Below are 24,659 nucleotides of genomic sequence, written 5' to 3' on the forward strand. Positions count from 1 at the left end.
TACTGGAGTACATTTATAAACGCTAAGGATTTATGTTAGCGTCCAAGAATGCCAGATGATGCCAAACCCTCTGCTGCCTTCTTGTGGCAAAGATGCACTCTTGACAGCATTCTAAATCCTCAATATATGTGGAACATACAGAGGGCCCAAATTACTTTTAATTCCTGGGGAAAAATGTCTAACTAGTAAAAAAAAAAAAAAAAAAAAACATGAGGGAGAAAAATATTTTCTAAGAATAAATTAATAACAATACAAGAAAAAAGTCAATATTACCTGAATAAAGTTGGAAAATTATACAGGGTGGGAGTAATTTTTCATATGAAAATCAAAATATTTTGAGAAAGTTGTGGTATTCTGGCACAATTAAGTCATAATATTACAGTGGAAGAAAATTATAATATAGCAAAAAAATAAAAAAGTCCAAATATTTTGCCAAATTGTATTCTGCAACGATAATGTGGTTGATTTATGTTATAATTTTAGGATAAAATGAAATATTTCCAGTAAAAAAATTATTTACTGAGGATAGTCAGAATATTAATAAAATAAATCATAATTTTATCAGGAATAAAATCCAAAAAATTGCAAGAATACATTTATTGTGGGGACAATTTGTTTTTAAAGACCTTGTGAAAAAAAGTCAGAATATTATGACAATAAAAGTGTCCAAATATGACCAGAAAATTGCCATTATCACCTTTTCGGGTGTAGAATTTTTGCATTGGTTGGCATGTAGATCATGTCTCTAATATTGTGACCGCTGATTCAGAACCAGTCCTCAGTGAGTATTATAAATGCCACGCAGACTGACAAGGTGCCATTGTCTCCTTTGTGTTCAATCCACTTGATTTGCATGAGAGCCAAATGCTCTCTCACACACACACACACACACACACAGGGGACTCTTCTTAAGTGCTGTATGTAAAGCTTTAATGGTCAGAAAAATACTATGTTTTTACATTATGTACAAAGAGCAGCTGTATGGATGTATTGATATGCATGCATGGAGCTACACAAGGCTTTAAGGCAACAGGCTGTTTGGTGTGTGTGTGTGTGTTGCCATGGAGAGGATGGCACAATGCACTTTAAGAGGCCAACGCTGATAATAAAACACACACAAGCGCGACAAAATTACATCAGCGGAAAAGGCAACAAGATCAGTGGCAGGGCCACACTGACAGGAAAAAAAGGGGGAATATTAAAGGAAAAAGGTGTCATTTTAGGAGAAAAAAGTTGTAATATTACAGGAAAAAAGGTGGAATTTGACTAGAATAATGTAGTGGTATTACAAGAATAGAGGCGTAATTACATGAGAATAAAGTTGTAACATCAGAAATAGTCATTTTACGGGATAAGTCGAAATATTATCAGGCTAACATTGCAATATTACAATATTATTAATTTTCCAAGAATGAAGTCCATCCATCCATCAATTTCCCATACCGTTTATCCTTGGAGCCAAACCCAGCTGCAAAAAATAATTTGCAATTCATGCGAGAAATGTTGCAATTTATGACAGTGAAGTCGTGATATGAGAAAAAGTATCTAGTTATATGACAAAGTCATAATTTACAATTGTTGATTAGTCATTTCACAATAAAAAAAAAGGTACAACATTCAGTCAAAAAATATAATAATAGAGTCGAAATTTACAGGAAAAAAGTTAGTTAAAATTCTAGTCATAATGCAATAAGAAAAGTTAGGAATATTATAACAATAAAGTCATATTATCGGAAAATCTGAATTTTACGAGAATAGTTTAAATATAAGAATGAAGTTGTAATATTACCAGAAAAAATGCCTAATTTTATGAGAATAATATTGCAATTTTCAAAAATAAATTAGGGAAAAAAATAAAAAATAATCACAGGCGGCACGGTGGCCGACTGGTTAGAGTGTCAGCCTCACAGTTCTGAGGCCCGGGATTCAATCCCCGGCCCCGCCTCTGTGGAGTTTGCATGTTCTCCCCGTGCCTGCGTGGGTTTTCTCCGGGCACTCCGGTTTCCTCCCACATCCCAAAAACATGCATGAATTGGAGACGCTAAATTGCCCGTAGGCATGACTGTGAGTGCGAATGGTTGTTTGTTTGTATGTGCCCTGCGATTGGCTGGCAACCAGTTCAGGGTGTACCCCGCCTCCTGCCCGATGACAGCTGGGATAGGCTCCGGCACGCCCGCGACCCTTGTGAGGAGAAGCGGCTCAGAAAATGGATGGATGGAAAAAAAATTACAATTAACGAATAATTTGTAATTTTAGGAGAGGAAAAAAAGCATAATATTTGGGCAATTTTTTTCACAAGTTGTCATTTGAATTGAAAAATGTTGAATTTTATAAGAATAAAGGCAGGAACTTAAAATAACTTTTTAGAACAAAGTCAAAATTGACCAGAAATAATACAAGAAAAAAATGCAGAATTTGGTCTAAAAACATCCCATTTTATAAGATTAGTTGTAATTCACAACCATATTTTGACATAAAAAAAAAATAATTTAACATACTATATACTATAAATTCTTTGCCTCATGAAAAAAAGTTTATTTGGTGAAAGAAGAGTAAGGACTAGACAAATTATTGATGTTCACTAGCTAAAATTACTACTTTATTCTCACAACATTACATTTTTTCCTTTTCTCACAACACTGCAACTTTTTTCTTGTGATTTTAGTCTTTTTTTTTTTTTTGCCTTTCCGGTGTAGCCTTCACACTTATTTATACGAAATATTAACTATATAACATAACACCCAACCCGGGCACGCACACATTTCCTTGCAATAATATTCAACATCATCATTAGGTACACCTTTAAAAAGCTCAGGTGCAAGTAATGTTTCGACCAGCTGAATTAAAGCTACATACAGTAACAATTGTTACTATTAAATAACCAGGTGCTACATTCACAGTCAAATTGCCCCCCAATAATACAAAATAATAAAAAAAAAAACCCATCCCATTACAGTCATTAATGTTCGGTTAGCATTAGCGTCGTAGAGTGGCATGCTTCCCCATGAGGTATGGAGGCGTCCTAGAAACACTGCCAAGGGGCACGACGAGTACCGCACTTTGCATAACGGGTGACATTTTCGTCTACATATTGCAGTACTTGTAGAACTACATTGTTTTGTAACGTTATAGCAGTTGTTCACGTAACGGCCACATCATGCAGCGCGTTCGGTTTGATCAGGTAAACAAAATATCTACGTGTACCATAATACAGGTGTGTTTCTTCCACAGGAACTCGTCACAATTTCTTTTTCCATCGTAATCACCGTTGTCCAACAAAAAGCGTACTGAGACACTTGAGAACTACAGTGGGCTCAAAAAACATTTTGTTTAATGGTGGGCTGAGTTCAAAGAGGAATTGGAGTTGCTGCAGTGATGAATTAAGAAAAGTGCCGAGGGCAATAATGAACTGTCAAAATTCCAAAAGGCCAGTGCTCATCTTTTCTCTTCTGTACTCATTTCTGCACTTACTGTACGCAACTTAAAAATGACCAAAATGGAGGTGGCCCACTCTAGTTCTCAGTGGCTCAATTGTATTGTGAATTTTTTATTTATTGTATAAAAAAAATGAGGTTAGAGGTTTAACATAAAGGCAATGATTTATGAAATGATTCAGTCATAACATGACATATTTCGAATCATGTTACTACAAACTTTATTCTCGTAAAATAATTTTTCCTCATATTATGACTTTGTTCTTGTAAAATTCAGATTTTTTTCGACAAATATTACCAACCTATTCTAATAAATCATTACTTTCTTGTAACAATAAAACTTTATTCTTATAAAATTCTTTTTTCTATTGTGATAGTCCAATGTTCTCGTAAAATTATTACTTTTTTCATTTCATTTCATCCTTGTAAAATTACAAGCTTTTAGACCAAATGTTACACCTTTATTTCTCGTAACATTGACTTTATTCACAAAAACATAATTCTTGTAAAATTATGATTCTTCAAATATTACAACTTTATTGTAATAAAATTCGGAACATTTTATAGTAAATTATTCTTTCTTGTAATTAGTCTACATTGATTCAATGAATGTCTTTTTCATAACATTTTGACTTTACTTTAAAATGGATGGATGGATATTACTTTATTCTAATAAAATAATTACTTTTTTTCTCATAAAATTTCTAATTCAAATAATATTATGACTTAAACAATAATTGGTAATAATTTTCTATTATTATATTATTATAATTTACTATTTATTTTCTTCTAAAATCAAGTCATAATTTTATGAAAAAGTTGGAAAACTAAAACAAAACTAATCAGTAATTTTACAAGAATAAAAGTAGTAATTTTATGACATGAAATTCAAAATTACAACAAATGGAGTTTTACGAGAACAAAGGCAAACTATTCGGTCAAAAATGTGTAATTTTGCAAGAATTAAGTCAGAATTTTATAAAAATAAAGTTGTAACATCATGAGGAAAAAATGTGATATGATTTTTGTAAAATTACCATTTAAAATTCAGAATATTCCACGTTTCTATTTAGTAAATTTACTTGGGAAAGAGTTTTAATTTGATAAAAATAAAGGCAGCGTTCCCAAGAAACAAGCCTGCTAATTTGCATCGGCTCCTGTTCCTGTGGTGGACATTCTCTGACTGAACCAAAAAAAAATGATAAGAAAATGGATCGGACGCTGACTTGCCGTCTGTCGATTTAGTAAGTTTCCCATTTCCTAGACGGAATATCCTAGCTTAGGTTGTGGTTTACTTCCAGCTTGGCTTGGCACTCCTGTTGGGCATCCCTGCTTCCCGAGACTGGGCGGGTGGCGTCTGGCTGCGGTAGGCGCTGCGACTGGTCGCCTTGACGCTGTGCGCCCGCCGCAGGGTTGTCCGCTCCTCACCGCCGGAAACCGCGGATGCTAATTTAGTCTGCTTGATGGATGTATGCCGACTCAGGACGGTGGTGACGTGAGACGGTGTGGACAGGGCGACCGGTTCCTTCTTGGTCCGGGAAGATGACGCCACCGTGTTCCGGGCAAAGCTCGGGACATCGGGGGAACACTTGGAGCCCGGTGCCTGCAAGCTGCCGCTTTCCGCAGGCGTGCCGCCTGGGACTTCCGTCTGTGCCAGAGCCCTCATGGTGGAGCGGCACATCTTCTCCTCAGGTGCCGGCTTGGGAAGGTTCCGCAGGGGTTTGGCGCTTGGCTTATTGATGGGGGAAGTCTTCCTTAAGTTAGTAGAATCACACGTGCATCTGGAGGCGCTAGTAGGGAGGACTCCTCTCTGGCCTTTTGAGTCGTCGGGAGGTAGACTGGAGTGTCGCTGTGGTCTGGGGGTCTTTTCGTGGTGTCCTCTTGGTGGGGTGCTTTGGTCACGGAGGGGGCGATCTAGGGCTTTCTTTTTGCTACCCGTCCTGGTAAGCCGGCTAATGGGTACCACTTTCCTTATGCTCTGGTTCTCGCTGCTGGTTAGTGTCCTCACACCACTGCTGCTCCCACCGGGACTGCATCCATTGCTTCCACCTCTGCCACCACCACTGGCACCCCCGTTGGGGCCACTGCCAGCTCTGAAGCAGCTTCCGCCGCCCGTGCCACCACCTTTGTCCCCAGTCTTGCTTTTCGTGCATACTTGTTTCCCGCTGCTTCTCAAAGGCTCTTTCACCATGGTGATGTCGCAGCTTTCGGTTTCCCACTCAGTCGGCGTAGCGGAGGCGGCATCAGCTGTTCTTGGTACTGACAAGTCCCCGGGTGGGACAGAGTCCAAAATGGCGGACGGAGAACTGAGCTCTCCAGGGCCTTCGCTCTCTTTGTCACTTGTTCCAATGTGGAGTCCCTCTTTCGAAAGGGAAGAGCTCTCAACTTCAGAGAGATCCAGTGTGACTGAGCAGTCCGCTTCGGTGGAGTCTGGCATGTTAAACGCTGGCTTCCTATTGGATAACGGGGTGTCTGAGGGCAGTGGGGTGTCACAGGTTGTCGAGGAAACTGAGCTAGTCTTGTCCTCTTGTGTCAAAGAATCTATTGCTACTCCTGGAGCTGCATCCAGAGTCCCGGAAGGGGGTAGCTTCTCTTGTTCCAGATCAGTGAATTGGATATCGCCCTGGTTAACAAAGTTTGGACTCTGGAGGTGAAACGCTTCCGGCCCAGGAACCAAAGTGTGCTTCTCTACATTCACGTTCATGTGGCCGGCAAAGGACCGAGGCGAAGACTGGTAGCCACTGTTGTTGTTGTTGATGTAGTATCGGTCTTCATCAGCTTTCAGCCCCGCTGAGGAAAACCTGGCGAGAGGGCTGATGGGTTCACTTTCGGCACGAGGGGATGTGAGCTCTCGGTTGTCGATCCAAGGAGTGGCTTTGCGCTGGAGTGCACGGCCTGACCGAGGCAGGCTGTTGAACTTGTCTCCGAACAGCTCCAGGTAGCTCTGAAGCTCCCGGTCTGCGATGGACGTCATGGTGTGGTGGGGGGGGCGGCGGGCGCTGCACGAGCGTCCCGGCGGACTGTGAGGACTCTTTGACCTCCCTTGGAAGAAGTCCAGGAGGCCTTCCTTGGTGAGAGCGTCCACGTCGTTCTCACTGCTGCTGCGAGCGAACGCACCACCTCTGCCGCTGTCTTCGATCGACCACGCCAGTCGTTTTTCCTCCAAGTCCCTCAGCCGACGCTGCCTCGCCGCCTCCTTTAGCTCACGCTCTGCATTGTCCTGTGGAAGAAATATGAATGGAAAATGAGACTTTTTAAATGTGCCATGGATCTCAAACTGTAAAGTGTGAGCATGCACCTTGACGGCTTTCTTGAACTTGACGCAGAAGTCGTGGAAGATGCGGAATCCTTCGTCGAGCTTGAATGCGTCCTTGTCCTCACAGAAGAAGTCCACCAGCGCGTTGCCTTCCTTGCGAAGCTCCAGGCGACGGTGCTTCAGATCCACAAGCGTCTGCACAGAACTCTGAAAGCATTTGGAACAACAACGTGGCACAAATACATTGATTGATTGATTGATTCTTTCTCCTCAAAGTGATATATTATACAATAGTCTCGCATTTCTTGACAATCGATTGATTGACAGACCTCCAGGAACGACACCAGCTGCTGCAGTAATTCAGGGTCTCCCTGCACCTTCTCCTCCAGGGTTCGGATGCGAACGTACAAGGACGAGAACTCCAGCTCCATGTTCTCCACGGAGATCCTACATAGACGGAAAAATGGGTCATCACAGTTTTACCGGCAGCTCGACATTGTATACGTATATACAACATATAGTGTATATGGTAATAGTTATTGATGGTTTTACAGAAGGTTTATGTTTTAGCTTACTCGTTTTTACATATTGAATTAATACTTTTTCAAAGGGTCACCTTTTCACTGTTTTAAATTTTACCACGATAGGTTTTTACTTAATACGTTTTATGTTTAACTTTTGAAGGGAATGCGTTTTCACTTTATCATAGTGAGTTTTAGATTTCTCCTTAATAATTGTTATTTTGTAACATAATATAGTTTTGATTCAAGTTTACGTTTAGTATGTTTTAAGATTTAATGCAATCAGGTTTGTCTTGGGATTTCTGCCAAAGTCAAACATGAAAAGTATTAAAACATAATACATAAAGTTTAAACATAAAACTTCAGTAAAAAGTATTGAAATAGGACTCATGTTTTAATTTGTTTTATTGTAATACTTGGTATGTTCGTACTTACTAAGTGTTATAACTAACATAAGATTGTTTTAAATGAGTACATTTTAGGTTTTAATTCAATATGTTTTACATTTTTAGTAAGTTTTACCTTCATTTTAAGCGTTCACGTTGAAGTTTTAACATAATGTGTCTCTTTTGCATCATTTCTTTGGTTTTGACTCAATAAATTCTACATTTTACATTCTTTAGTTTTTACTTACTAATTTAAGTTTTACTTAACTTTCGAAACGTAACACTTTCGAAATGTTACTGAATATGTTGTCTTTTTTTTTTTTAACTAAGCCTTCATTTTGACTTAAGACATTCTTCTTCTTTTTATACGTCACCTGGCTGCGCTCTGGATGTGGACCAGTTTTTCCGGAAACCTTAACAGTGCCTCGTCTTTTTTCTTGGCCTCCTAAGAGAAGAAACATGTTTGTTTGCGTAGCGTTTTGCATCAGGGGGATGTCGAGCAATGCCCTCCCGACCGACCCTGATACTGCAGATGACGTTTGGCAAAAATATTTTAAATCCTTTTGTATGATTGTATGGGAAAACACAAAAAACTAAATAAAAACATAGTAGCTTTCTAAAACATGAATTCAAAACTAAATATTTGTTAATATAAAGGCACAACTTGTTACATAAAAATAATAAAACCAAAAATCTGAACACAAAATATAAAACCATATTCATTAAAAACATAAAAATGTATATATATATATAAAACAGTAAAAAATTATAATAGTATGAAAATGATTAATAAAAAAAATATATAAATTTGTAAGCAAAAAGACAACAAGTAAAAATGTTAAATATGTTAGTTAAAAATGTTACAATTTGTAAAGTACAAAAAGCAAAAATTGGTATACAATACTGGGGGAAAAAAAATATGTAATACCGTCAAAATGATTATTTAATATGAAAAATTATGTAATACTGTGATACATAATAAAATAGGTAAACATTAAGTTAAAACACAAAGCACAGGTAAAAAATATTAAGTAAAAATGTTAATGTATATTAATGTAATAATTTGTAGGTCAAAGAATTAAGTGTAAAAATGATTTATAAAATTGTAAACAAAAACACAAAGTAACAAATATGAAGTAAAAACAATACATAAAAACATTCGCATTATAAAGTATGTAAAGATTTATGAAGAAAAAAATGAAAGCAATAAAGCTAGCGACCTAAATGTTATGCCAGTTTCCAGTATATATCTATATTATACTGTATTGACCTAAATTGACCATATATTTCGATCGTGTGAATGTGTCAAAATATTTTTGGTACCATTGCAACAAAATGTAGCAGGTTCATCCCCGGCTTGTTGGCTTTGGTGTCGGCCAACGAGAGCAACGACGACAACTTGAAGCCCACCGCGTTACCCGCATAGCCTCCCTGAATAAATGTAAACCCACATGCGAACATTTCATCGTTTCACGACTTACGACCTTTTGCGTTTCGTGGCATTCACCTACTGCGTTCATGATGTTTCCCGCCTGCAGCACAAGATGCAAAATGGCGTGAAGCTCCTCGCAGCCCAATAACTCTGTGGGATCAAACCAAGACGTGCAATTGAATGCTTAAGAGAAGCGAAATGTACAGTAAGTACAATCATTGGACATATTTCTTTCTGCGTCATTGTAGTTCAGAAAAGTTGAGTAACAAAACAAGGGCCCGAGTGGATTATTGCCCACTGTTAGTCGTAACATCATAACAACCCAGTACAGTATTGCCAGTGTTTCTTATTACCTCCGCCAATGCCGCAATCATTATTACTGATTGCAAATATATATTGCCTTCGATATAATCGTGAACAATGCTTTAACGATGTTCAATTTGATGTTATCGAGTATTCAAACTGTTCCTAAAAGAAAACAACTAAACCGGTGCCTGGATGGCATATGAGAAGGAGTGAAAGGAGGAAGTGGCTGAAGGTCCTCATTTGGCAAATCAGCAGACATGACTCAGTGGCAAGCAAAATAAACTCTCGCTCTCAAACTGGCGGGCCGAGCAACCTTTTCAGGAGCTTAACAAGTGGGCTGAATTTAAACAACGGACCTCAATGGAACGCATCTATAGTTTTGTGTCGGCCGACAGGAAAATAAGACAGGCAACCGATGTACGTGCTGGCTTCCCAAAGGCGGCCAGTTGAAAAGCGAAGCGAAGAGAATGGATGCCACTGTTACGATCGTGTGTTCACTGGGGGCTTTATTCATTTTGGATAACGTTCACAAAGGAAATTGTGCATTCTCATTGTCATCCCAGCTGCTGATGAGGCTAATGTAGGAGCTAGCTACCATAGCCCTACTCCTGCCGCAGGCATTTTTAAGTAAATACTGTATTTCACGATCCCACTGCTTTACTTATTTGAACCCTGTACTGTATTAGCAATATCAGCCGATTCAACGATTCCGCGGTCATGACGTCAAATATCATTGGTTCAAAATGACGTGTGTCCGTATGCCCGTGAGTGTAAAGCTTGATCCTTTTGCCATTTCACTCGTCATAAGAAACACCTAGTCATGTGGAAAGGTTTTAAAGGGGGTTTTTCCCCCCTTGAATAAGCGAAAATACAAGTTTTGGGGGTTTGTTCCCACACAAAAGAGGGAAAAAAAGAACAGAAAAATGAACTTCTTTATCTTAATTCTTGGCGGCACGGTGGACGACTGGTTAGGATGTCTGCCTCACAGTTCTGCGGATCCAGAGATGGCCTTTGCGTGTTCTCCCCGTGCCTGCGTGGGTTTTCCATGGGTACTCTGGTTTCCTCCCACATTCCAAAAACATGCACGCTAGGTTAATTGAAAACTCGAAATTGCCCGTAGGAGTGAATGTGAGTGTGAACGATTGTTTGTTTATATTTGCCCTGCGATTGGCTGGCGACCAGTTCAGGGTCTACCTCGCCTCTCGCCCAGAGTCCGCTGGAATAGGCTGCAGCGTGCACACGACCCTAGTGAGGGTAAGTGCTTCAGCAAATGGATGGATGGATCTTAATTCTTTATCAGAATGCGTTATCACAATGTAACTTTTACAATATAGCAGTATCGCAAAGTATTATTCTATGTCATTACGTATTCATTATCGGAATGAATCGTTATCGCAAAGTAACGTTATTGAAATGTATTGTTATTGCAAATATTGCTGTAACTATGCATTCATCATATCGATGTTTCGATTTATATTCCTACGATCCAACTCTATCAATCTGTGCTTGGCAAGTTAGCCTTGCGGACGTAAATATATTGATTTGCCGACCAAAAATGGTCCACTTAGCATCTTGCGACAGTGTGATCAAATATATGGTGTGAGCACACTTGAAAGCGGACGCCACGCGCACACACAGGTGTGTGTGTGTGTGTGTCACGGTTACCTCGAGTGGCGGCTCGTATGACATCGATGTCGTGACTCATCAGCGCACATGAAGGAACAAACTCCTCACCGAGCACCATAGCCTCGACGCGCACCTCCAACCTGTCACAAAACAAAATAAGACGACGTCATCACACATCATTTGGAACACATGCCATGGTAATGCTAATATCACGGGTGGCAACTCTAGAGTAACTCGTGAGACACAATAATAAGAACAGTATCACAATTCTGGCAATATTTAGCTAATGGTATGAATAGCATGATAAATTATGATTATAATACTTTGCAATAATGGTATATTGTCATTACGATAGCGAGGAATAACGATTGATAGATACATTGTGACAATGCTCCATTATGATTGCAAAACATTGCAATAATGATATTGCTATGACGACACATTGTGATAACAATCGATATCGATACACTGTAATGGTGGTATGTGGCTATTACGATACAGTGTGATAACTATTGATATCGATGCACTGTGATACCGATACGTTGCGATGATGAATTTTGATGACAATACATTACAATAATTAGATATTGCTATTACGATACACAATCAATAGCTATTAATTGCGACAACGATACATTGCGATACAGATACAATACAATGGCAATAACAAAACATTGTTAAAAACACATTGTGATATTGATACATTATGATAATGCATTGCACTGGTGATACATGGTGAAATTTGACAAAATGTGAGCTCTGTTCTGCACTATAAAAAACCTACATCTGTGTGATTCCCACTGGTGGGACGCAATATGAACCTTCATCTGATCACAGGTGACTCCTGAAAGAAAAGCCTGAACAAATCGGCGTGGATTACCCACCCAGACCAAAAAGTCAAAGGGACTACTCACTGCGGCACCTGGATGAGCAGGAACATAAAAGAGTCCACCAGCGTCAGCTTGTCCGGGTCGCCTCGGAACGCCTGCAGCTTCTTCATCTGTTGAAGGGACACGGGAAGTTTGATTTTTGTTTTCTTGTTGTCGTCGTCGTCGGTGTGACACGGTGAGGCGCTCGAACGCAGACCTCGTCCGTGTCGGGCAGCAGCTTGAGCAGGTCTTTGAGGGGCTGGGCTCCATACGTCCCGCCGTGTCCTCGCCTTATGTCCTCCACAATGCAACGGTTGGACCTAAAAGGGGGGAGAATGGTCCACAGGTGCGGCATAGTGAACAAGCTCACAAAACACAGGCCGGGTTTTAAAGAACGTTTAACAACACATAGGAACGAAGCACTGGAGACATTGACGGATTCATTTTGGTTCATAAAGCTGCATATTCTTATGATGATAGTCATATTTTGGGGAGGACAAAAGTTGTGCGCTTATAAGAAAAGTTAGATTCTTATTGAGGAAAAAAGTAAGACAAGCATAAAAAAAGTTATTTTAAGGGGATAAAGTTCTATTTGAAGTTAAGTATTTTTCAAGAAAACAAATATCAAAAGACTTCATATTTTTAACAAAAGAATAATATTACAAGTATAGAGTAGTTGTTTTAGTCATGGGAAAAAAAAGTCGTTATCTTATAAACATTTAATTTTATTTTTGTAGATGAAAATGTTGAGTAAAGTTGAATGTGTTTATTTTAAGATAAAGGTTTGATTTTTTCATGAGAAAATATGCAACACTACAAGATAAAAATATTTAAATATCAATGTTTATTTATTTATCAATGTTTTTTTTTTTTAGAAAAACCTTGTAATTTTAAGAGAATAGAGTATTCAGATTTTCTTTTTGTAAAGTTACAAGAATATATTTTTTTTTTCAAGAAAAAAAGTTGTATTATTACGATTACTACTTATTATTTTATTAAGAAAAACATAGTGGTATCGCTGATATGCTTTCAAGAAAAGGTTGTATTCTCTTCGAGGGGCTGTAGCTCAATTGGTAGAGCTGGTCATCCAGTGACCGAAGGGTCGCCGGTTTGAATCCCAGCTCCGTCTGTTCACTGTCAAAGTGTCCTGGGGCAAGGCACTGAACCGTAATGTGCTCCCAGTGGGCATGGCAGTGACTTTTGTGGCAGCAGCTGCCCATTGGTGTGTGTGTGACTGGATGATTGTGACTCTTAAAGTGCTATATAAGTGCAGTCCATTTCCCATTTTAGAAGAAATGGGTATTTATTTAGACACAATTGTTTTGTTTTTTTTAAAGAAAGAAAACCTATTATTACAAGAAAAGTCTTTTTTTTTTTTTTTTTTTTAATTAGTTTTTTTTTTTTAGAAAAAAAACTATGAAAACAAAGTTGTATTTTTGAGACACGACGTAGTATTTTTTTTTAAAAGTCACAATATTACTTGTTACAAGTTGCTCTTCAATGTTGTACGCGTCCATACTGTTTTAGCATTCCAGTCGACAATGTCGTGGGTGACACTTGACGCGTATTTTCGGCTCCAGACCACTTACGTAATCTGATTTCCTAATCTCATCAAGGGCAAACAACAGAAATGTGACAAAGCTCATTAACAAACACACATTCGGACACTAATCCGCAGAAAGTAGGGAAAAGTATTAGTGGTTTAAAACTGTTTTCTGGCTGTTTAAACCCTAAACACCAGACAAGAGACAGGACTTACTTTTTGAACTGCTTGAGGAAAATGCCCACATTCATTCCCCTCTTGGAGTCCAAGATGCTGATCTGCAGCCACACACAAGGGGGCGACACGTCAAAGACCAAACAGGAAGTCTGAACACGCTGTAATGTGCATGCTAGGACAGTAGATGAAAATGTCACTTCCTCCTCTACTTGGGACCTTCTTTTGAATACCCCCCACTGGCTTCTGATTCCTTAAATAAAACCCTCCCCTAAAATAGATCCCTCTCCACAAATAAACACCTTTCCTCAAATAAATCCCTCTCTTCAAACACATGCCTCCCCTAAAATAGACGCCACTCCTTAAGTAGACACCTCCTCAAATAAACAACTGTCCTAAAGCAGACACCTCAAATAAATGGCTCCTCAAATAAACACCCATCCGAAAATGTACGCCTCTCCTCAAATAGCCTCCTCCAAAGAGAAACATTTCTTCAAGTAAATTGAACTCCGAAAATAGACGCTTCCCATAAAGCACACACACCTCCTAAAATAGACACCTCTACTGAAATAAACACCTCACCTCAATTAAACCTCTCTTCTCAAATAGACTCCTCTCTAATAAAACTCACCTTAAATAAACGCTGCTCTTCAAATAGACACGAGACGCCTATTCTAAAATGAATGCCTCCTCAAAGTCTCTCATAAGAAAGATGCTTCTACTCAAATAAATGCCACTCCTCAATCAAACATCTCTCAAGAGATGCAGTTCCTGAAATAGAGGGCTCCTCAAATCAACGCTTCTCCTCAAACAGATGCCTCTCTAAGAGACGCCTCCCCTGAAATAAATGCCACTCCTCAATCAAACACCTATAATAGATGCAGGGCCACAAATCAACGCCTCCCTTTTTTCACATCAGGAAACAAAACGGCTAGTTACTGGAGTTATCGGAGTTTATCTATCGCTATCGTTGACACAGAGACATGATTGGCCCATTTGAACTATGTTGCTAACCAAAATAGCAGCATGTACCGTTAGGAATAGAGGTTCGGGGTAAGTCTAATGTTTAACTCCTGATGGCACAGGATGTACATTTTACAAATAATATCTAACGACTACTCTAGAATCTTTGATTCGCTGATGTGTTATATACTACAGGTCAGGTTATGTATTTTCCCAGAATGAGTCATGATGCATTGTCACTTTTTTGTTAAATGAATGTCTGCACTCAGGAGAAAAGACTTATAAAGTAACCGTTACCTAACCAGTCCCTCAAGGGAAATTACTGTACGTAGTAGTACAACGTAGCAGGAGCACGGTTGTTGTTGCCGTTGACACTTTCAGAACTGCACCCGCTTCTCTTGCACGCTCAGAAACTTTATACTGTGGGCGGCGTGGCGCAGAGGGTAATAGTATGCTCTGCAACCGGAGGGTCACCGGTCCGTATCCCTGCCTGAGTGCATGTCGTCGTCGTGTCCCTGGGCAAGACACTTAACCCACATTGCCCATGCCTGGATGCGGTTGGATGTTTGGTGGTGGTCAGTGGGGCCGCAGGCACAGAATGGCAGCCATGGTACATAAGTAGCTTACCGCGACTAGGCTGTGACTGTGGAGTGAGTGTGAAGAATGTGTGCAATTATAAAGAGTATTTCAGTGTCATGAAAAGCGCTATACAAGTGTAATTTACAACCCCAATTCAAATGAAGTTGGGACATAACTAAAAACAGACGAGTCCAGATTTCAAATTGTTTTTGGAAATTGTGGACGTCGTGTCCTCCTGGCCAATGAGAACCATCCGGACTGTTATGGACGCAAAGTTCAAAAGCCAGCATCTGTGATGGTATGGGGCTGTGTTAGTGCCAATGGCATGGGTAGCTTACCCGTCTGTGAAGGCACCATTAATGCTGAAAGGTACATCCAGGTTTTGGAGAAACATATGCTGCCATCCAAGCAACATCTTTTTCATGGACGCCCCTGCTTATTTCAGCAAGACAATGCCAGACCACATTCTGCACGCGTTACAACAGCGTGGCTTCGTAGTCAAAGACTGCGGGTACTAGACTGGCCTGCCTGCAGTCCAGACCTGTCTCCCATTGAAAACGTGTGGCGCATTATGAAGCGTAAAATACGACAACGGACTGTTGAACAGCTGAAGCTCATCTAGCAAGAATGGGAAAGAATTCCACCTACAAAGCTTCAACAATTAGTGTCCTCTGTTCCCAAACATTTATTGAATGTTGTTCAAAGAAAAGGTGATGTAACACAGTGGTAAACATGAGCCTGTCCCAGCTTTTTTGGAACGTGTTGCAGCCATCAAATTTCAAGTTAATGATTATTTGCTAAAAACAATAAAGTTTACCAGTTTGAACATTAAATATCTTGTCTTTGTAGTGAATTCAATTAAATACAGGTTGAACATGATTTGCTAATCATTGCATTCTGTTTTTAGTTGTTTAACCCAACTTCATTGGAATTGGGCTTGTATATGTCAATCATATATGCAGCCCCAATGATTGGTTAGGTTGTCACACTGCAAAAACGCAAACTCTTACCTAGTTAATACGAATTAACTGGCTTGAAACCCAAACTTAAAAATATAAAGATTTTCCTGATGTACTAGTTAGTACAAATTAACTTAAGATTCTTAAAATAATATCTTGTAATTTTAAACCAAGTCTTTTTGTCTTGCTGAAAATTTAGATAAAAGACAAAACTGTCTTAAAATAAGTGGAGTAAGATGTTTCACTAGAAATAAGACACTTGTTAAGATTTTGCATTTTTGCAGTGCACTTACACTTAATTGGTAGGACGACATGTCAATCATTACACACAGCAGCCACGATTGGGCAATGTTATTTTCTTTGTACAGACATTGGTCAGTCTACATGTCAATCTAGATGTCAAGACTCACCTCTTTGCTGTTGTCCTTGAACGATCGAGATCGGGAGACCCGGACGGTCATACCGGGAGCGGTCGCTGACCCCAGGCCACCCGTCCCCGCTTCCTCCTGCTGTCCAAACAGCTCCTCCACGGAGCGGACGTCAATCTGGTACTGCTGCTGCCGCCCCACTAGCGTCCAGATGTTGGGTCTCTCGCGGACTTTCTCCTCAGGGATGGGCTTCCAGAAGAAGCTGCGCACCCGATGTTTCTTCCTGCCGGGTTGGGCCAACGTTTGGGGGGGCGGAGGAGGGGGAGGAGGCGGCAAAGGGGGCGGGGGTGGCGCATCGCCGAGGGAAGGCGGCTCCGAGGCGCAGGGTCTGCAGCTCTGGGGCTCATCGGCCAGCATCGCGGGGACCTCTTGTTAGCACATGAGCGCTAATGCTAACTAACGTCACACTGAAGACCTTTCAGTCACTCGGAGGGACAGTGGGGACGTGTCCTTTCATTCTATTTGGCTCCATCAATCAAAGGAGGACCACCTCCAGGACAGGGTGGGTGGCGGCCATTGGGCTGCGCTGCAAAAAGTGTGCATAAAAAAAAAGAAGTAATGAAATAAGGAACGTATGACTGAATTTAAGCAAAATTATTACAGGAAAATTAAAAACAGGAAATTTTCTTAAAACGAGTAAACAGCAAGCCTCAAAACCCCCACGGATGTCTTAACACTCATATTTCTATTACCTAAACTTACAGAATATAGAATTATATTTGTTTCTTATTTTAGCAGTTTTCCAATTTTTTACAGTACAGTGTTCCCCACTGCTTTGCATATTTTTAAGTAATTGTTTGTTGTGTGCGTTTTTACAGTACACAAGCAAGTAGAGGCACCACTAAGCTCTCATGGAAGAGATGCCGTAGCAGAAGAGTGGCAGGTTTTGCAGTTTTTATCGTGGTAGAGATGCCGTAGCAGAAGAGTAGCAGTTTTTGCAGTTTTTATCGTGGAAGAGTTGCCGTAGCAGGTTTTGCAGTGTTTATCGTGGAAGAGATGCCGTAGCAGAAGAGTGGCAGGTTTTGCAGTTTTTATAGTCGCTGTTCCCACAAAGCAAAGGGAATATATGCCTGTGAGCATTGTTGCACGCTCTGTTTGATTGTGTTGTTACTCTGTGTGTTAAAGGAGCAGTTGTTTGGTTTACAATTATTGTAACACCAATGCTAATGTGTTAGCCCATCTATAACACTTTATATTACATGTTAGCATGAAACTAGCAAAGATTTGTTGGATTATATTATATATATTATTCATTCATTCATTTTCCAAACCGCTTCTCCTCACTAGGGTCACGGGCGTGCTGGAGCCTATCCCAGCTGACTCTGGGCAAACTGGTCACCAGCCAATCGCAGGGCACATACAAACAACCTTTCACACTCACATTCACACCTACGCGCAATTTAGAGTCTTCAATGAAACTACCAGGGATGTTTTGGGAATGTGGGAGGAAACCGGAGTACCTGGAGAAAACCCACGCAGGCACGAGGAGAACATCCAAACTCCACAGAGGCAAGGCCAGATTTGAACCCGGGTCCTCAGAAGTGTGAGGCAGATGTGCTAACCAGTCGCCCAACGTGCCGCTATTATAATATTATAGTTCGGTTTAACATTTGGGTGAGTAAATAAATAATGTTTAATTATTTTGTTCTATGTGTCAGTTTTACAGTAAATTTCAACTGGGAGTGACAAACAGCTGGAAGCAAGCACGCTGTGCGTCTTATTTGGAGTCTTCTTTTCGTTTTCTAAAAGTGATGTTATAAGATAGTCTCCAATTGAGGAATACAGTGGTGCCTTGAAATACAAGTGCCCCGACTTCAGAGTTTTTCGAGATCCAAGCTGTCAGTCAGTCAATTTTTTTGCTTGGACGTGCGAGGGCAAACTTGAGATATGAGCGTAATATGGTGGCAGTAAAATCGATTCAACCCGCTTCACAAGAAGCTGCAGTTTGGCAAAAAATTCCTCAGGTTGTTGAATGCCACTCCCATTTGAAGTTTACGACAATAACACGTGTATTTGAACCAACCGAATAACGTTGCTAACGGTTAGCATTGCTAGTCGCAGTGTTCGAAGCAAGGGATATTTGAACACAAACTGCAACACATGCAGACAGATAATATAACAATACTCGCAGGCATATAATCTTTATCATCTACGAAAAATGACTACTGTTACAGCATATTATTGAGTCACTTACAGGAAAAATAAGTTCTTCTTGGTTTGCATCTACATGACTGTACTATACTGCAACCCGGTGGCCAAGGCGGACACACCAGAAGGAGCAGCACAATGAAAAGAATTGCAATATTAAATCTTGACGCACAAACGGTTTAATGCCGTACATACGAGTGTGGTCATGGAATCAATTTAACTTGTACCTCAAAACACCACTGTGCTTTCAAAAATGTCTTTAAATAACTAAGTATGTTTTGATAAGTTTAAGTTTGTTTTAAAAAGATTTTCTGAATATTGCGGATTATTACTTATTGTGGTGTGGTTCGTATCCCATGGAACATATCCCTACTCATAAATGGGGGTTTACTGGAATACCTTAAGATTTTTAAGGCAAAAAAAATGCTTGAAGCAGATCTTGGCAGACAAAGAACAAGCGCACTGTGTTTTACCTTGATTTGAGATATTTAATCTTGGAAAGTTTTGAGTTTTCTTTCAGTGTGTGAAGGCGACAAAAACAAAGAAGGGGTAAGGATTAGGAGGTGGAAGTCAGGCATGTTGTCGCCGACAATCATCGGACATTAGCGGCGACCCGAGGGAGGGGGCGACGGATCAAAGAAGCCCAGAGAGGTTCAAAAGCAGGGACTTGGTCAGATCTCATTTTTTGTCCCGTTTTTGAAGAGCTTTGAAGTCTGACCCAGGAATGTTGAAGGTTCTGACACATGCTCGCATGTGGTACGAAGCACTAGAACATTATTATGACATCATAGTGTATGCTCAATGGTATCGAGCAAGATTAAGAGTTTCAAACAGCGGATGGGGTTTTGAATTAGGCTTTAAAGTCAGGGCTAGGGATTAGGGTTTCAATGCAGGTTTAGGGTTTAACCGTAGGGTTCAAGTTTGGGTTTTAAGCCTGGATTAGTTAGGGTCTCAAATTTGGGTTCCAAGCTAGGTTTCAGGTTTCACTTTAGGGTGTCAAGCCAGCGTTAAGGCCGTAAAGTAGGATTTAAGGGTTTCACGTCGGGCTTAGCATTTCAAAGTATGGTTTCAAGTCAGGGTTAGAGTTTTAAACCTCCATTTGAAGTAGGTGTTTGAGCTAAGGTTAGTGTTTTAAAGTAGGGTTTGAAGTGAGAGTTCAAGTTTGGGTTTCACAACTAGGACTTTAGGTGAAGGTTAGGACGTTCAAGAAGGGTTTAAAGATGGGGTTAGGGTTTCATATTAGGGTTTACAGTCAAGGCTTCGGATTCCAGCCTGAGTTAGGGTTTCAAACCTGGGTTAGGGTTCCCAGTCAGGGTTAGCGTTTCCAATGAGAGAATTCATCAGAAGACTACAGTCTACTGCATTCCTCGCACTCCGTCTGCTGTGTACAATGTCTCCTTTTTCTTGCATGGTAAAAAATGACGTATAAACATCAAGACAATCCTCTGTAAAGCAATGAGGCGTTCGCTGGCAGTGTGGTGGAAAAAAAAACGAGCCAGTGAGTACTCAAGTGTCACTCACAATGCACCCAACATGTCCGTCAATCCTGTCACTTGATACGTTTGTTGCCACTCACGGGATTAACTCCACCACGCTAACAGTGTTAACAATGTACCACAGACCACCCGATTAAAAAAAAAAAAAAATACAAAAATCAAGCATTTTGGGGCTTTTTCCCCTCCTTAAACCAAAACGTGAAGTCGTTAGCATAAACCGTTACGCCAACGCAAGCGTCAACGTCACGTCTTGTTCGCCGCCTGATACTCGGGTACGTGATTAATTCATCAAACTCATGTCTAATTCACCATAACAACATCTGACCTCCCTGTGAGTCATCGGCTAGCGTTAGCCCGTGGCTAATGGAGTCCTGAAAGTGACGCTTGCGTTTCCCTCGGATTGTAATATTCACACGGACATCTCCGTGAACACCATTTCCAGCGGGTTCTCATCTTGTCTCAATATCTTTGGTCTTCAGCAATTAATTACCCCTGCACTGCAGCAATTAAAATCCAAAGGTCATCAACTTGAACACCTCCATAAGAAAACCAGACTCACTATACACAAGGACATGCACAGTCATCATCTTAACCACTACAAAGATAGTTAAAGCCGAGCCGGATCTACCTACTACGCAACCCTAATCCATCAAAACGAAGGCAACTCCAAGACACCGTTCTCCCTCGCCGGCAATATTTCACACCCACTGGACTCCATCTGTTTTCTGTAATTCCCTTATGCCATTTTTGTTGTTGTTGTTGTTGTTGTTTTTGAACAAAGCTCCAACAGATCCACTAGCAACTTCCTCCTTCCTCCTGCATTAGTCCATGATCACTTTTCTACAAAAGTTTTACCCTGCCTACTCCCAAGAACATTTCAGAAATCATCCGTCGCTCCAAGCCCTCCACTTACCAACTTGACCCCCTCCTTACTGTTCTGCTAAGTTGAGTTGAGTTCACGGCTAGCGTACAGCGCCTCTATCTCAAGTTTGAGTTCGCAAGTCAAAGCAAAAAAAAATAAAATCATCCAAAGACAGCTTGGATCTCAAAAAGTCATACAAGTCGGGTTAGTCGTATCTCAACGCACCACTGCATTTAGATTGAGATGATTTTTTTAGAGAACGGCTGTCTCGAAGCACTGACACAATTTCTAGATGAACAATAACATTTTTGTCTCAGCATTCAAAAAGGAAATTTTGATACGTAACCGCGCCAGTGTGAACGAGTCTCTGCATCTACATAATGATTTTGTTCACACAACATGAGTGTGAATGTTTGTCTCACAGCATTTACCAATGACTTTTTGATAGCTTCAAGTGTGTGCTTCAATGCTTCTCTCAGCATCAGCACTCGCAAAATGATTTGTTTATGCGAAATAGCATTCACATCGATGTTGGTCTCTCAGCATTCAAACAATATTTGAATCTTTTATACACATGACCGATAGCGTGAATGGTTGTCTCTCTGCATTCATATATTGTGGGGTCTGGTGGCGAGGGTCCACCTGCTCCCCAACCCTCAGGGCGTTCCCACTGAACACCACACCTGACATTATGTCCTTTGACGCTGACAGATGACACGCCTCTTTGGGCCGAACACGAAACTACTACAATTGATACCACTGCTATCCCTTATTGACACATTAGTTAGGAGTATGGATATCAACAACGTCTGGTTAACGCCATTGTTGTTCAGCCTCAACATGTATTCTATGCGTCACTGCTGAGAGTCAAGGGTGCGCAACCCCCCACAACACCCACTCTGGAGCGTCCCCACGAAACTTTAAAAAAAAAAAAAGTTAGCCCCGGCCCCAGTTTTAGATATTGACAGGAAATTTGGGGGGGGATGTCTATGATAACAGGGCTCTCAAGGACTCATGCCCGAAACTGAACAGGAAGTCGTGGTTCATTTCGGTTAGACGCGGCCTTAGCCCCCGACACTACTTTCACTCATAGATAGGAAATTGTGTGGACATGTCTGTTGTTGACCAATACTGGCCACTCGTGCCAGATTAGCATCTGCTCCATTTGCACACTGACTGACGAGTATCTGCAACATTTGCACAATCAACATTGTCCCAGATTATCGTACTACTCGCTTGACGTCTCGGCGCCCTTTGCACAATGGTCATTGCGCCGGACTATTGCAATATTAGTCATTGGAACTGCTCGAAGTGCTAGAGGACTCTGCATTTTTTGCACAATTGTCAAAGAAAAAAAAATAATGTACCGGCATTACCAGATAAGTAGCAACCCCTTACTGCGCAGTGACTGTTTTTTTTTCTCAATGTCTTTCTGTCTCCAAAGTGTTCTCTGCCAATTGACCGTCTGTTGTCGTACTCGAGCGGCTCCAATTACCGGAGACAAATTCCTTGTGTGTTTTTTGGACATCCTTGGCAAATAAAGATGATTCTGATTCTGATTCTCTAGGTTCCATGCCTAAAACTGAATAGGAAGTCAGCAGCCATTTTGAGGCAAATTCCAGGGGGTTGATGATCATTTTGAGGAGTCACCATGAAGAAGGTGGTGCATTGAATTTGACACTTTGAACTTGAGTTTGAGTTATCAAGATAGTCTGCTTTTGGTTTCTCAAAACAAAGTAACAGTGGCTGGCTATTTTTCCTACAACTGTTGAATCTAAAAATGAACAGAATCTCAATGCCGTTTTTGCGTTACGTTTGAAGGTCAAGTTGTCTTTCATAATCCCCCCCCCCCCCCCCCCATCACTAACATCCAATTTCCTGAGGGCCCCCCACCGGCCGGAGGTCTTTCAGCAACGCCGCGGGGGCAAAAGGGTGCCTTGCAAAGGGACTTACCGGGACAATCCTCCCTACTCTGTCGCCGTGGGAACGCTCGTTAGCGGAGACCTGTCGGAACGTTTTGTTTTTCATCCCGCTGACCACTGCGGACGGGATGATGGATACCAGGATGCCGGACATTCGACTGGGTACACTGACTCTTATGTAACACTCGTACTAACCATGGGGAACAATGAACAGTGTTATTGCAGCAATCCCAGATTAAGAGATTTTTTTTGTTAAAGGATTTAAGAACCAAATAGTGCTGGACTCATTCAAATTAGGGTTTCAAATAAGTGTTAGCATTTCAAACTAGGGTTTGGGTTTCAAACAAGGGTTAGGGTTTCAGTGTTAAGGTTTAAAGCCAAGGTTAGGTTAGGTTTTAAACAAGGGTGAGGGTTGCAAATTCATGTTAGGGTTTCAAAGCCTGGTTTGAGGTTTCAAACAAGGGTTAGGGTTTCTCATTGGGTTTAATACAGGGTTAGGATTTTAAACAAGGGTGAAGGTTTCAAACTCAACTCGGATTTCAAGCCAGGGCTAGAGTTTCAAATTAGTATTGCAAACATAGGGTTTAAAAGTCAGAGTTTGAAGTGAATGAATGTTTCAATGCACGATAAGGGCTTCAAATAAGGGTTAGGCTTTTCAAATATGTCTGGGTTTCAAATGAGGGTTGAAGTCAGGATTAGAGTTTGTTTGGGTGTGAAATTAGGGTTTCAAACCAGGTTCAGGTTTAGGGTTTCATTCATTTTTAAGTCAGTCAACCGTATCTGAAACGGCATCTTGTGTCGCCTCTGGCCAGCACAATGAATACGTTTAAAGCCAGTCAATCTCGTTTTGTAAACCAACTCATTAACGAACGGAGATAAATGAATGAATAAGAAATTGAGAGGACATGTTATGGAAAAAGTACTTTTTGTTTTCATAAAAAACTTTGTGTCTGGTCAAATGAAAGGATCCACGACATCACTTTTTTGCACTATGTTTAAGAGAGAGAAAAAAAAAAAGTCCAGGTATTTGACGTGCTTGACTTTCCTGCCTAATATTCTTCAGGGCAATTCAATTCACCTCAATATCGTCCCCGATGAGACACTCGGCTGGCCCACAATTCAGCAATGTGACTATAAATAGAAGAAGACGGGCTCCTTTCCTTCCATCATTGCATCAAAGCGACATGCAAAAAAAGTCTTTTTTTAATTCACTCATGGGACGAGCCAAAAGTCGTAACAACCGTGTGCTATGTTGACTGTTTGTTGTAATATAATGATGGAGTTTTGTTTGCTACATTGACTCTTTAATGACTAATAGAGGATTTGTTCATCGATTACATAATTTCATCACTAGTTATGAACCCGTTTAGCACAGTAATATTGTATATAACATTAATACGGCAATATTATTTAGCATTTAAGAAATGTGTTTTAATTGGAGTATTCTCACGGTAAAATGGTTTGTTTAAATCAATATTATTTCAATTAGATATTAGATGGACTAAATGACCATTTCCAATAATTTAGCCCCATGAACTGTGGATTTTGAACTAATTAGATTTTTTATTAATCTTTTTTTTTTCTTGTCTTTTTGATCTTATTGTTGATTTCTGCTTTTCTGGCATTTTTTTAAATGTTAAATAAAAAGTGCTGTATAAATTACATTTATCATCATCATAATTATAATGTATATATATATATATATATATATATATATTCCATATAATAACAATAACATGTCAAGAGTGTAGTTTG

General features: G+C 40.3%; 1 protein-coding gene across 2 annotated transcripts in view; it reads right to left on the reverse strand.

The window, feature by feature from the left end:
- Nucleotides 1-913: 913 nt before the first annotated feature.
- The window catches only part of fhdc1 (FH2 domain containing 1), a 29,565-nt gene continuing 5,819 nt past the window's right edge, over nucleotides 914-24,659 (reverse strand). The window contains exons 2-12 of one of the 2 annotated variants that reach the window (XM_061770604.1): nucleotides 16,459-17,002; nucleotides 13,590-13,651; nucleotides 12,048-12,150; nucleotides 11,876-11,961; nucleotides 11,001-11,101; nucleotides 9,109-9,179; nucleotides 8,921-9,028; nucleotides 7,972-8,042; nucleotides 7,020-7,137; nucleotides 6,733-6,897; nucleotides 914-6,654 (exon numbers count right to left, since the gene is read on the reverse strand). In XM_061770604.1, coding sequence (XP_061626588.1) covers nucleotides 4,726-6,654; nucleotides 6,733-6,897; nucleotides 7,020-7,137; nucleotides 7,972-8,042; nucleotides 8,921-9,028; nucleotides 9,109-9,179; nucleotides 11,001-11,101; nucleotides 11,876-11,961; nucleotides 12,048-12,150; nucleotides 13,590-13,651; nucleotides 16,459-16,833 — 3,189 coding nt within the window. In that variant the 5' untranslated portion in view covers nucleotides 16,834-17,002 and the 3' untranslated portion in view covers nucleotides 914-4,725. The remainder of the gene's footprint in view (nucleotides 6,655-6,732; nucleotides 6,898-7,019; nucleotides 7,138-7,971; nucleotides 8,043-8,920; nucleotides 9,029-9,108; nucleotides 9,180-11,000; nucleotides 11,102-11,875; nucleotides 11,962-12,047; nucleotides 12,151-13,589; nucleotides 13,652-16,458; nucleotides 17,003-24,659) is intronic. The other variant, XM_061770605.1, reaches the window with a different exon arrangement.

The sequence above is a fragment of the Phyllopteryx taeniolatus genome, chromosome 4, assembly GCF_024500385.1.
Source record: "Phyllopteryx taeniolatus isolate TA_2022b chromosome 4, UOR_Ptae_1.2, whole genome shotgun sequence".
In the NCBI taxonomy this organism is placed as follows: Eukaryota; Metazoa; Chordata; class Actinopteri; order Syngnathiformes; family Syngnathidae; genus Phyllopteryx; species Phyllopteryx taeniolatus.